The sequence below is a fragment of the Macrobrachium rosenbergii genome, chromosome 48, assembly GCF_040412425.1.
Source record: "Macrobrachium rosenbergii isolate ZJJX-2024 chromosome 48, ASM4041242v1, whole genome shotgun sequence".
NCBI lineage: Eukaryota > Metazoa > Arthropoda > Malacostraca > Decapoda > Palaemonidae > Macrobrachium > Macrobrachium rosenbergii.
The window spans coordinates 41,159,812-41,174,252 of NC_089788.1; the positions used below are offsets into that span (position 1 = coordinate 41,159,812).

General features: G+C 41.1%; 1 protein-coding gene and 1 pseudogene across 2 annotated transcripts in view; one reads left to right on the forward strand and one right to left on the reverse strand.

Moving 5' to 3' along the window:
- The window catches only part of Pp2A-29B (Protein phosphatase PP2A regulatory subunit A), a 148,152-nt gene extending 142,105 nt beyond the window's left edge, over positions 1–6,047 (forward strand). For both annotated transcript variants that reach the window (XR_010850846.1, XM_067091682.1), the window contains one exon: positions 4,617–6,047. Coding sequence is in view for 1 of the 2 variants with exons in the window: in XM_067091682.1 (XP_066947783.1) it covers positions 4,617–4,645 (29 nt within the window). In the remaining variant the exon portion in view is untranslated. The remainder of the gene's footprint in view (positions 1–4,616) is intronic.
- A 2,290-nt stretch (positions 6,048–8,337) lies between these two features.
- Positions 8,338–12,895, reverse strand: LOC136831355 (uncharacterized; annotated as a pseudogene).
- Positions 12,896–14,441: the final 1,546 nt, after the last annotated feature.

Below are 14,441 nucleotides of genomic sequence, written 5' to 3' on the forward strand. Positions count from 1 at the left end.
AAAGGGACCAAGTCCTGTTCCTTTGCAGGGCCCTAGGGTTGGTTGTAAATTTACACAAGTCAGACCTCTCCCCAAAGCAGACCAAGTACCTGAGGATGAGGATTGACACCATGGTGGGGAGGGTGTTCCCATCCAATGTGAGGATCCCCAACCCAGTGGAGGTATTAGAGCCATTCCTCTCCTCGACCCAGCATCCATCAGAATGGTGGCAAATTAAGTTTGGACACCTTGTGTCCCGGATAAAAATTAGTCCCCAGCAGGAAAGCTCATGTCAGATCCCTCCAGTGCCAGCCAAAACCAGCCCGGAGAAAGGGACAAGAACCCCTATGCGGCCAATCGAGACTTCAGCCAAGGTCACAAAGGAACTGTGGTGATGGGGAGGTCCCAAGACCCCCACAGCAACGACCAGCAAACTACCACTGTATTGTCCTCCAATCCACATCAGAGGGTTGCTTTGCAGGGTGCCTTCCAGCACCCTTGGGACAATATGGATGGACATACATGACTTCTCCTTGCTCAGCCAACTAAGGAAGGTCATCAACAGAATTTTCATTTCCTAAGGGATGTGAATGGATGTTCCAAGGTAACTTCCCCCAATTCCCACATTATTGAAGGCCAGAGCACAGGTGACATAGGAGCGTCAAGCCCTCGGAGAGCTTTGCTCAGGGAGATGGACCACCTCAGGTTGGTTGGTCACTTGGGGATTGGTGAGTATGTAGATGTTGCTTACTCACTTTGTGCATGAGGGTGACGTAAAGTTCAGTACAGTACAGGAGATCCTTGACAGGGCAATAGGTGCCCCATATGGACACACCCACCTGACAACCTTCCGAGAGATCGGCCTCCCACCTTTGAGTGAGGCTTCATATGTGAAAGTGCAGGTTCATATTCGTGTCAGAACAAATACCAAATTCTAAAGTAGTTGTATTTTCCTAACATATAAATGTACACTCTCACATGTATAATTATACCCTCCTTATACCACCCCGTGTAGCCCCAACCTCTCCCATCTATGGAGAAGTGTCTGAATGTGGATGGGCTGGTGTTCACAATGGAAGGATCAGGGCCAACCCAGGTTGCCAGGCAACTGCCGGCCTAACTGCTAGGATTTTGTTTTCTGAGGTGATTCAGTAACAGCTGAAGCGTATTTAGCATGAGCACTCCACATATGAAAGCATAGGTTCATATGTTAAGAAATTACTTCAGGATTTGGTATATTTTTGTTTAATGTTCATTATAGTTTTTCTCTTCTAGCTTGGTTGTGATTCTAAAACTTCATATATTTTTGTCATACCTAATATTGTATTTTGTGAAATGCTTGTGGTACTAACTGTCAGTTTGTTGAGTGTGTGATTTGTAGCTCTTTGTTTTGATGCAGTTCATTCAGCAATATCAAAAAGCATATTTCTTCCTTTTTCATCATTACAGAATAATCTTTTTGTATTTCTTTTATTATTGAGTTTTTTGTGCATATAAATATATTGCAAGTAGGCGCCTATGTAATCCATTAGGTGTTTGTTTAATTACATTTAGATTTGTGGAGTTTACTACAGAAAATGTTAATTTTATTGCTAAAAACATACCCCTTGTAACAGGCATATAAATATTTCAGGTCGGTAGTCGGTAAACTTCTTTGAAAGTTGTGAAGCAATACTCACACTCAGCAGTCTATTTGAACTACATAGTATCTGTTTCCCAACCTCCTGAAACACACTTCACAATTTCTCCCTTACTGTTCATTTGGAAATTTTGTCCTTTATAGTTGACTAAGAGCCACTCGTCCTTTATCCCACCTTGTTGAAGTTAATTTACAAAATCATTTGGTCTGAACCCAGTCAAGTCTGCTGCTAAATCAGTATACCTCAAAAGTTTTTTTTATGTTTCGATTGATTCCAATGTTATTGTGATAAAGCATCAGCTCAGTTATAGATAGCCATGAGAATGTTTTAGACCTTATCATTTTGGAAATCCTCATTCTTTTTGGATATTTGCTTCTTCGGTACTTTTTTTAGACGTGCCTTTTCATTCCAATCCATACTGTAGAGTTCTTCTTTGCCTTTCTTGATGTCATAAAAGATGTTGGTCTAGATACTAAACTCCTCACTTAAAGAATGTATCCTTACAATTTTTTTGTTATCTTAACTAGCCATCCTTACAATTCCCTCTTATCTTAACTAGCTTCATCTATTCTCAAATACATCAAAAAGTCCACGAGGTTCCAGCTGGGTCTCTGACCTGCTTCCACCTCATCTGCATATCAGATGCCAGACATTCCTTGCATATACGATTTTTTATTGTTTTTTTAAACCGGTTTCCAGCTGGCATCAGAAGATTTATCCTGATGTTAAGACCAAAGGTTTGTTAGCTATGAAAAATACAAATTAATTAAAAAATTTTCATTTTAATATGCAATATTCCCATTCTAAAAGGCCTTGTAATATTGGCATTGTAGTTGATTTTAATAATAGTGAACAATACTGGGAAGTTAAGGCTTGTAGGCTGTAGATTCCATTCCAAAAGAGAGCACAGCCAATGCAGTCTTCCCCAACATGATCACTGGTATAGGCTGGGCTCAGCATGAGCTATGTAATAATGGGCATTGGTGCCCAATGCACAAACAGTTTGGCAACCACTCAGATTTATTATGGAATGTTTGGGAAATATTTTGAACATTCTTCCAATATGAAAACCTTGTATATAGTGTGGCGTTCTTCCCAGTTCTGGAAGCCGAGTAACAAATTATAAAAGGCTTACTGTGTTGTGGTAAAGTGTTAAAATCTAGGCTTGAGTCCCACTTAGCTGGGATTCAGGGGTGGAGGAAAAAGGAGCTGGCCACCTTATTTCATAGTTCTCTCTCTCTGTAAGATGTCGTCCCCCACTCAGTATTATTTTACCTAATTTGACTCAACTGTATTAGGAAGATGCATTAGTACAAGACACTATTGTGTACTGTACAGTAATAAATGCATTCTCACTCATTGGTGCTTAATTTATTAAATAGCATTGTAACATTCCATGCAGGCAAGAATGGAATTCATGCACCTTGTTTTGGGGGGGGCATAGATAAGAAATAAGAATAAAGTGCCCTGCACTTCATTCAGTCATGAAATAGGGAAAATGTTGAAATTGCTCCCCTTTTTTTTTCAACCAACCAACATAAAAAGATAAAAGAGAGGAGAGTAGTGTACTGATTTTTCCAACATGCAGCAGTATGATTCAGTATTCTGCTGCATGAAATTGATGACAGCAAAATTTATGAAGATTATTTAATCTTCATGTGTTTCCATTAGTCTCTTCATTTGGTGCTTGGAATTATCCAAAGAAATTCTTTAGGAGAATGGCATGAACATTTAAAGAAAATGTAATGGAGAAGTCCTGCGCTTGAAGGCTGTAGTTGCCTGGTCCCTTCACTGCAACCTTTTCTTCTATACTGCAGCTACATGAAAGAAATCATGTACTTTTTAGTGTGTCCTTATATTGATTTTGAAGATTACTATTGACAGGTTGACGTGGTTTATAGTTTTCAAAGAACTTTTATCTCGGGTTACCTAGTACTCTGCAGAATTCAGCCAGGTATATACAGTATGAGAGTGAAGTTATAATTTTTTTGTTTTTGCTACAAACTCATTACCTGGTATTACACTGTTTGTTGAGGATTTTTCCTAGCACACTAGCCATTATTTATAAGGTTCATAAATAAAAGAAAAGACTGAGTGTTTATTGACAAGTCATGGAATAGATTCCTTGAACTATATTAGGAAATATAAGAGAAGATAAAATCTATAATTAGGCTGAAAAAAAGATCCTTAAGTCATGAAAGAATGGTACATAAAGGTAGCAGCGCGACTTATCCATAACTTGACACATTTATGGTTAGCTATTAAAGCACTAAAGTGAGATAGGGGAATTTTTTCCATATTTCCATGTACATATGCTTAAGTGTTGGTTTTTTTTGTAATTTCAGTTATTCTTGGTACGATGTTAATGTTAATTGTTTTGGGGATCACATATAGTTATGTTAAGACTTACTTGGCTTGACCAAGGATTTGCTCCTTAGTGAAGGCTGAAAATTGCTACAAGACTGTTCAAGTTGGACAGTAGTTGGCAAGAGACCAAAAGGGTACATAGATCATTGAAAACAAGTGACCAACAGGTTTCGGGAAATGTTTCAACTTCCATAGATTGAGAAATTCAAGTTTTATAGCACAATATATTAACAGGTTAAAATAAACTATTATAATGACAATAGTTGTTTAGTGGTGTAGCAGCAATTGTAAAATAGAGTGAAATGATTATTTCAAAGCAAGCATGTATTATGAGCATAAACCATTGATCTACCCATGTCTTTTCCATTTAGATTTTCAGGAACAGTTACTTAGTGATGCAGACAGTAAGTATTTTGAAAGAGATTTAGAAAAGCACACGCTCATCGTCTGGTGGCAACGAGCGAGGTTTATAGTCTTTTCCTTGATAATGAGGATGTTGGTGTTTGTCATTTTATTTTTCTTCATTTTTGTGAAATTTCATTCAAGTCTAGAATAGTATTTACTGCATGGTCAGAGATATATTGATTACTGCCAGTAACCTTCTCTAACTGTTCTTTTGTATCCCAACAGCAATGACACCAATGTTTGCAGCCGCGTAAAGCAGTACAAATACATCTATGCGAGGCACAACTGGACATCCTAAAATTATCAATAGATGAGAAAATTATAATTTTAAGTAAATGGCCTTTGACTAATGTGTTATGTTAAATGTCCTTTGTTAATGGTGGTGCTGATTTGCCACTGATTACTTTTTGTTATAGGAAATTATAGAGGTAAACCTATTAATAGTTTGTATCATAACTTCAGTCTTTCAATTCATCTGCTACAGTAGGCCAAGAATACTTTTTCAATTTAAGAAAAAATGTAGACTTAAAGAACTAATAGTGGTTCTCAAGGCTTAAGTACATGCATAGATGTAACATTTGAGTGTTTGTAAAGATACTGACTCTTTGCATACTGGTATGTTTAAAAAGAGTCTCTCTCTCTCTCTCTCTCTCTCTCTCTCTCTCTCTCTCTCTCTCTCTCTCTCTCTCTCTCTCTCTCTCTCTCTCTCTCATAGTTGGACATATTAGCTTTTTATGTATTGACACATTAGGTTGGCTACTGTAGTTTATCAGATGAAATCTCTGAAAGTTGCATATAGATACAAACAGAAGGACCAAGTGCTGTTTATTACAGTCATCATCCATTAGGACAGGGAGCATTTTTCACAACTTCATTGATGGGGATTTTAAATTTTATCACCAGTATCTGGAATATTTTAACTGGATTCCAAATTGTTTGGTACAGCAACTGTTGATAACCAACATTTTGGGACACATCGTATTCTTTAAAGAAAATTAGAATTCACTAGTAACTCCAGGTATTGCATGAAGGACAAGTCTAGTCATATTAGGATGTTTTGTAAGGACCTGTCCTAATTTTATATTTTATTCAAATGTTCTGAACAGTCTTGATTTTAGTTTTCATTCAAGAATATTTCATTGTGGAAGTTGTGCGGTATAAAAGATTAAAAAACTGGAATAAATGAAAGGAATTAATATTTAGGATCCTTCTAACAATACTTATTACAACTTGATTCCACAGAAAAAAAATATTTACATTAGACAACATTCATTTTGTTTCTGTGGAGGGGCTTCCGACAGTCGGTTCCCCTTTAGACTGTCGAGAGACTTGACGGTAGGACTCCCAACGTGGCATTGTCATGCAATTTGACACAAGCTAAAATAGTTGTTTCAAGATACAATGCAGTACAGTATATGTAAGAACCTGTAATCAAGCTATTTATTGTTAGAATTGTGAGCATTGCAATCTCTGCTCCAATTAGGTACAGTAGGTCACCTACGTGGGGAAATTTTACCTAATCCTTACACATATATATAAGATTATTTTGCCAGGTGTTCTAAAGCATTTTTTTTTTTTTTTGTGATTGCTCTAATTCTATAATTCTAATTATTCTATTATGGTACTTTTCTGTACAAATAAATATACCAAAATGAACGTATCTCCTTATTTTTCCTGTGTTATTTTTGAAGGACGTTTATTTTGCACATGGAAGGCTGGATAAATATCCTGAGCAACTTTATAAAACCTAAAGTTGCAGTGACCATTTGAATCCATTTTATGGCTGAGTCATTCATTTAAGTATGATTAAAATGTGAATAAAAAGGCCCAGTATGTCGTCAGATATATTCGTACCAAGTAATATTTAGCCCCTTTTGAGATTCCTAGGTGGTCTCTAAAGCTCCTGTGTAGCAAATCACACCAGCTGTTTTATAGGACCTGTACTAATTTTCTTGCTTGATATAAAAAAAATAGCTTATAGCAAAATGCTAGTTTTCTCCTCACTATGAAGCTGAATATTGTACTTTTAGGTTGTTGAAAACTACAGTAGTTGCAATGATGTAAAATTATATGCATATGTCATTTGCAGTTAGGATATCAAGAGTTGTTATTAGGATGACTGCATAAGACATCAGAACCACTAGGGTTGATGATGATATCCTACAATAGAAGTTCATTATAATTAGTGTTTCCAGTTTTTTATAGTCAAGGAAAATTGGTGAACTTTTCCTGTAGTGGGTTAATGCTGTCAGTGTAGCTCACACAGTGCATTGTAGGCATTAAGGTTCTTTGCAGCATCCCTTCACATGCCTTTTATTGTACTTCTGTTCATATTTTCTTAATTCCATCTACTACCACCCTCTCCTAACAATTGTTTCATTATTATTTTCAGTGCTGAATTACTTCTTTGGTCCCAGTGCATGGCCTTTGGCCTAAATTTTATATTTTCATTCCACATGCTCACTTTGACTTGAGGACCACCTGTTGCCTTCCCACCATATGATCTCAGGCTCACATCTGGGTGGCCATGCGCATCCCCCTTGTTCCCACCATCCTGTGTTTGCTGACCAGGCATGGGTTGCAGCTCATAATTAGCCACTCCCTTGAATGGGTGAGTTGCAATTAGCCTGTGAGCGGGTGCTAAAGAAAAGAGCAGGTAGACGAGTACTGCTAGTTTATTGAGGAAGCACCCCGTTTATAAAGCAGCTTGCGGACGTCAGTACAAAGACATGCAAGTGACCTGAGGTCAGTCATTCATTATGCAAAAAATAAGACAGGTACTTAGAGATAATGTGACAATGAAAATAGTAGATTAAATACAAAGATACTCTGTAACATACACAATAGACAAGGGCAAATATGAATTGGTAATGAATGTACTATTACATAGAAAAAACAGGGCTAATTATCCTGACCTAAGGTCAGGCGAAAGGCACCGTAGAAAACGGGAGGTTTCTCACAGAAAACCCATTTAGCGGGGACTTTACAAGCCAGGCTTGCTTAACCTTTTGCTCTTTTGATCTGTTCTGGGTCAAGCAACAAGATGTGTCCTATGTAACGTACACTTTCATGGGAGACCTTCAAGCCCTTGCTCCCTGCTTCACGTGCAATTCAAGCATGTTCACTTGAGGGAGAGATCTCCTTTGATCTCTTCCACTTCCACTTTCTCTGTTGAGACTCGTCTGGGCTGGGATGGGATCAGGAGTGTGAAGAGGAGAGGCAGTCTGGTGTGGCCTTTTTTCTGGGAGAGGAGGTAGCTTGGGGTTGTGGGAATGCTTGGGTCTTGTGGGATCCTCTTCTCCAAGTTAGAGAAACTTTTGAGAGGTTATCTCACCTGTTCATGAGTGCATTGATCTTAGGCAGGCAACCTTACTTTATTCCCTACCCACTGTTTTGTCTACAAAGCTAGCCTTGGACTATGCCCTGGGGCCAAGATCATTGGTCAGGTTGCTGTAGTCTGAGTTTGCTTGTGGTGTTTTGGGGAGGTGAATGCCCTGATCTGGGGTCAGGGAATTTGCTCACCTTCAGCAGATCAAGCAAGCTCCTCCCCCACAGCTTTCACACCTGCCGAAGTTCTACACTTAGATAGATGTGAAGGCTGCTACTCTATGGTTTGATGTGTCAGTCTGCCAACTGACAAACAAACCTACCCTTTGGAAGATGCCATGAGGCAGAGATCTTACCTCCCTAGCACACCAGGTCACCAACTGGTGGGCAAACATGGCCCTTGGCAGGATAGAGTGAGTATTCTCTCCTCGTTCTTTAGACAGGTGTCCCACGAGAATAGCCTCTTGCTTCTGTACAGTTTGTCAATGGGCTTGCCTCTATACTTTTCCATGGGAAAGTTAGAGGGTGCAGTTGAGCTTCTGAGGCAGGAACTGAGATTCCCTCTTCAGCAGTGCTGTGTCCTTCAAACATTTGCAGGGGGCTAAGGCAGCTGTTGCTAGCTCTCTGGATTCAGCAAAGCCCTCTGCAATCTGTTGCACCAAAGAGACCTACGCTTTAGAACCCCAGACAGGAGCTCGGTCATTTTCCTCATCAAAAAAAAGGTGGGGAGGCTTCCCAGTCCTTACATCTTTCTCCAGCCAGTCTAGGAAGGAAGGAAAAGGTAATTGTTATTATTTTTTTTTTTCTCAGTCATTCGACTGGGTGGTATTTATAGTGTGTGGTTCCGGGTTGCAACTTGCCTCCCTAGGAGTCCAACACTCTTCTGCACAAGTCCTGGAGCTACTTCAGCATCTATTTTTTCCAGGTTCCTTTTCAGGGATCTTGGGATCATGTCTAGTGTTCCTATTATTATGGGTACTGAAGCAGCAAAGAAACACAGACTTGGTTTTTTCTCTTCTTCTTTACTTAAAAAAATAATATATATATAATGGATACAGACACACAACAATTCTTTGATGGAGAGGTAATAATCTCCTACAGGGCTTGACTTCAACTAACTGCCCATACTCCCCACTCTCCAAGAGAACATCTTAAATAATCATTGACAATCGACAACAAGTAATATACAAACTCAACTAGTCATAACTGGTCATTTACACCTCTTCCTTAATAACCCACAACAACAGAAATACCTTAATACACAAACTGTCCAATTAAACCCAAACAGTAATTAACAGTTTCAAACAATAATTATATGCTCCCCCCTGAATTACATTCACATATATTACAAACTCTAGCTTTTCTAACTCTTGTTGAACGTCTTGGAATCGCGTTGCACTCAACAACAGTACCTGAATCTTCCTCTTCCCCCTCATCATGAACAGGAAGCTGTATAAGAAGCTCCTCATCCTCAGCATTAGTAGTTTCCTCACTCAATATTAATCCTTGTGAAGAACACGAACGAAGATCTCTAACATGGCGTGGAACTCCATTGACTTCAACAGCTTGTTCTGACAAAACTCCCGTAACCTTGCCTCTTTCAAATTGCATATTGCATCGCGTGTTGGATGGTTTTACCCACACCTCATCACCTGCTTTGTAGGGGCCACTCACTGCCACTTTGTTCATTGTGCATGGATCCACTCCTCGGATCCTCACAGGGTAAGAATACAGCATACTGACGGGCAGTCGTTGAGTCGCAGTCATCACGAGGCATCAAATTATACAGATATACAGCCTCTGCAATGCTACAGCCTTTCCTTGCAGCAATGACTAACAGTTCGATGGCATCTCTCAGCTATACCATTTCCTGATGGAACATAAGCACATCTAAAATTAAGATGCACGCACCACTTTTTTGCAAAGTCAGCAAATAGTTTGCTGCGAAAAGCAGTGTCATTGTCTGTTAACAGTTCCTCTGGCACTCCTCGTTCATAGAACACTGTCTCAAGTTGTCCGATGATGCTCTCACTGGTCTGAAAACGGAGCCGACGCCAGATGGCAAATCGAGATGGTCCACAATCAATGAGAGTAAGATACAGCCATCCATCATAGTGAGTAATATCCATACCAACTCTCTGCCACACCCTATCCTCTTCCAGACTACCCTTCTGCCACTTCACTGGGGCCGGGTCTATTGACTGGCATGCCTCACAGCATTTGACAACAGCTTGTACTTGCCACCTGGTAACTCCTGGATGGAGTTTCTTTACAAAATAGAGAGTTCTTTTGACAACAGCTTGTACTTGCTGCCTGGTAACTCCTGGATGGACTTTCTTTACAAAATGGAGAGTTCTTCTCACACCTGGGTGACCGGCAGCATGATGGATCTCCTTAATTCCATCACTAATGGCAGGGACAACAGAAGCACACACAAGTTTTGCATCTTGGTGACATGAACCAAGGTCCCTCAGCCAGCGCTGAGGTACACGTGTCAAACTGTCAGCTTTATTATTGGCAGAGGACACAAGTGTAATAGACAGCTGGAGGTCACACTCTTCTATCAATGACAAGACTATTCCTAGTCTTCTTCTGATGAGCATTTCACTTGCAGCCTTGGTCTTCAATCTGCTTTTTCCTAAAAGTCCATCTGAAATCCATCTATGCACAGTAGATGAGTCAATCATTAATTCCACCTTTTGTATCTTCCAAGCCAGTGCAAGATTCAATCCTTTAATGACTGCATCTAGCTCAGCCATATTGATGTGGCAAGAGTTGTCTTTCCGCAGCCAGCTGGCATCTTCCACAATGGAACCATTTGCTTCCACTGCAACACCAAGTGCAAGAGAACTAGCATCCACCCAGATCTTGAATTTGTCACCGGTGACATTCCACTGTCCTCTCACAGGGTCATCCTTTTTAACCTTCTCCAGAAGTTCCTGTAAACACATTTTGATGTAATCATCATTAATGACATCGTCCCATCCCTCAGTGACTTTATTGACTCGTTCTCTTGATGAATGCTACCGCCACTCGCAGCCATCCACAAACAGGGTAATGGCCTAACAGTCTACCACAGTATGAGAACACTGCTCGCCGAGTCAATTGTCTTGGTGCATCGCCCAAGTCATTGTCCCTCTTCCAAAAAAGACTCTCCTGCTCCCCCCAAACTCTCAGGCCCAATGCTCGAGCCCCTTCAGCAAGTCTTTGGTGTGGCTTACTTACTAGCCCAAAATTTCTGAGATGCTCCTCTACACGGCTGGCCTTAACAATATCTTCATTCACCAAGATGTCATCAATATAAGCTGATGTTCCTTTCCTTACAATTGGGTCCTGAAGAAGAACACAGTTTAAAACACTTCATTACCATTGGAGCAATATTCAAGCCAAACCCCAGTCGAGTCAGGCAATACCTCTGGCCTTTGAAATATACAGTCTGGTATGGCCACAGAGACTCATGGATTCTTATCTGCAGGTAAGCTTTAGCCAAGTCCACTACAGATACATTCACTCCTTGCCTGCGCCACTCACGTAGTTTGTCTGAACACACATCCGAGTCTGCTGTAAATGCATCAATGTACGTATTCAGTTCTCTGAAGTCTAGTACAGGCCGCACCTTCTTTTTATTTTGCTGTACAACAGCCATGAGGGGAATAAGCCCCTTAGCTGGTCCATATTTATTCTCATCATAAGGAAGCAGCCAACCATCATTCACCCATCTTTGTAGCTCTGATTCATACAGGTCCTTTGCCTCCTGAGGTACAGAATATGCCTTTACTCCATTCTCCAGGATGCCAGGCTCCTTGCCTTCAGACCATTTCCATGTAGCTGTCAACATTTAATCAAAGGATCATAAATTGCACTAAAATCACGCTCATCCACCCCACCATCACATCAGCAGCTGCAGAAAAAAGAGAGTCTTCCATTCCAAATCGTACACCACCCTGGGTATCGACAGTGACTCCTCCTAGAGCCCTCACACCATCCATGCCGAGAAGAAATTTAAAACCGAGTGGCATTAGAGTAGTTACACACACAGAAATGCTGGCAGTAGCTCCATTACTGAGCTGCAAGTGCACGGCACCCATTCCTTCACACACCCATTCTTGCCCACTCACAGTTACCATGCTAACTGCGCACTTGTTCCATGCCTTACAGCATGAAACATGAGCGATGCTTTGAGAACACCCAGTGTCTACTAACACGCAACACGGAAGACCCTCTACACTCAAAACAGTACTTGGCAGCACCTTACTCAGTGGGTTTGGGGAGAGGAGGCTGGCGCTGATGCCTCCTCTCCTTTCTCGTTTCCCGGACAAGCTGACGCAATGTGCCCCATTCCACCACACCGATAACACTTTACCCTTCTCCGAAATCGACCATTTACTCGGTTGCGAGCAAGACAGTCCCTGGCAAAGTGATTTGGTCCAAGGCATACATGACATTTCTGAACTGTTGTTTCTACTGGCACAGAACCCAAGCTTCCTGTGGCGCCAAAACAAGTTTCCACTGAAACAGAGGGAAGGTCATCCTTTAGAACCGCCCGTGCCCGAGCCAAAATCTGTTCCGGATCGAGGGCCTCCATGCGAGACCCGGCTCTCAACAGCTGACGAACTCTCTCTGGAAGTCCAGCTACAAAAGCACATGCAAGAGCTTTTTCAGAAATTCCTCCAAACAGGGATCCGAGTCGACGTAGCTCAGCTAAGTAGACATCCGGTGCCTCTCCACTGTGCAACTTCCTACTGACAAACTGTTCATAGGCTACATAGGGATCAACAGCAAACGCAGCCAACAATGCTTCTTTCACCTTGTCAACCTCCTTCCTATCTGCTGTGGGTAACTGTAAGCACACTGCAAAGGCACCACCTGTAAGCCGCAGAGGAATCACACTGGCCACGTCATCAACTTTCCGAAGCTTGCAAACCAACTCCAACTTCTCCAGCCACTCCATAACAGATTGTGCGTTTCTGCCATCATACTCAGGGATCAGTTTCAAGTTGAAGTTACTCTCCATACTGCCTAGATAGCTTGAAGCAGCAAAGAAACACAGACTTGGTTTTTTCTCTTCTTCTTTACTTAAAAAAATAATATATATATAATGGATACAGACACAACAATCCTTTGATGGAGAGGTAATAATCTCCTACAGGGCTTGACTTCAACTAACTGCCCATACTCCCCACTCTCCAAGAGAACATCTTAAATAATCTTTGACAATCGACAACAAGTAATATACAAACTCAACTAGTCATAACTGGTCATTTACACCTCTTCCTTAATAACCCACAACAACAGAAATACCTTAATACACAAAACTGTCCAATTAAACCCAAACAGTAATTAACAGTTTCAAACAATAATTATACAGGTACAATTTCCACTGGCATATCCCATATCCTTCTTATTTTTATTTTCAGGCCTTAATACTTACCAATTTGTTATCTTTCTATCTCATCTACTCTTGTGTCCCATGGTACTGTGACATCAAGTGATTCGTCCTTGATTTTGTCAATCACCATCAAGTTTGGTCTGTTGGCACGTATCACTCTATCTGTTCTGATGCCATAGTCCCAGAGGATCTTTGCCTGGTCTTTCTCTATCACTCCCCCAGATTGGTGTTCATACAACTGTTTACTGCAAGCTAGTTGGCATTTCTTGCACAGGCTCCAGTGGAGGGTTTTTGCAATTGAATCATGCTTCTTTTTGTACTGGTTCCATTTTGAGGTTTCATTTGCACAACATCCTCAGGGAGACTTCTACAGTTCAACAGTGTGGGGAATAAAGGACTTCTGGGACTGAGACGTTTGACAGGAAGGCACATTTACTGCATATTGGGGCTGCTTTTCAGCAAATTGGGTCTCACTTGACAGGAAAAGATGATCAGGAATCAACTGTGAATGTTAAAATACAGCTTATGAAGAACTGACAATATTGTCCGTTGGTGGTTCAAGTCATAACTGTTAATGTTAGGGAACAGAAACCTACCACCACAAACCACTCTGTCTAAAAGAGAGAAATCTCTGGCGGAAGCAGACTTCTGCACTGGAGAATAGCATGTATCTATTCCATAGAGGGGTAGTGCTGTCAGTGCACCTCGTGGTGCACTGTAGGCATTACTTAAGGTGTGCCTTAAGCCCCTAGCTGCAACCACTTTCATTCCTCATACTGTGCCTCCTTTCATATTCTCTGTCTTCCATCTTATTTTCCAGTCTCTCCTAACAGTTGATTCATAGTGCAACTGCGAGGCTTTTTCAAACCTTTTACTGTCAATTTCCGTTTCAGCGCTGAATGACCTCAAAGGCCTTTGGCCTAAATTGTATATTCACTTTAGTATGTATTCTAGTAAAGGAAGGATGAATGACCTAAAACAGGTTGCAATTTTATCCGTTATAAATATATGAGCCTTACATACAATGCCCCTCAAGTAGGACACCTTGACAAGGTGAGGGGCTAAGGGACCCTGGCCTTTGGGCCCGGGGTTCGCATTCGAAGCTAATTGTGGGAGCTGTGGCGGTTGAGTCGCCACCCGATAAGATTTGGAACTAAGAGATGGTGATGGGATTTCTCCCATTGCTATCTTGAGGGTGAAACCATCTCTGGGGATCAGCCCATCAGAATCTAGGTGGGGCTGGTTTTTGGGGGTGGGACTCTTGGCTTTTGTCCGGAAGCCCACCAGTACGGTTGGATTGGGGAATCAGGCCCCCATTAGCAGGGGCAGAACTC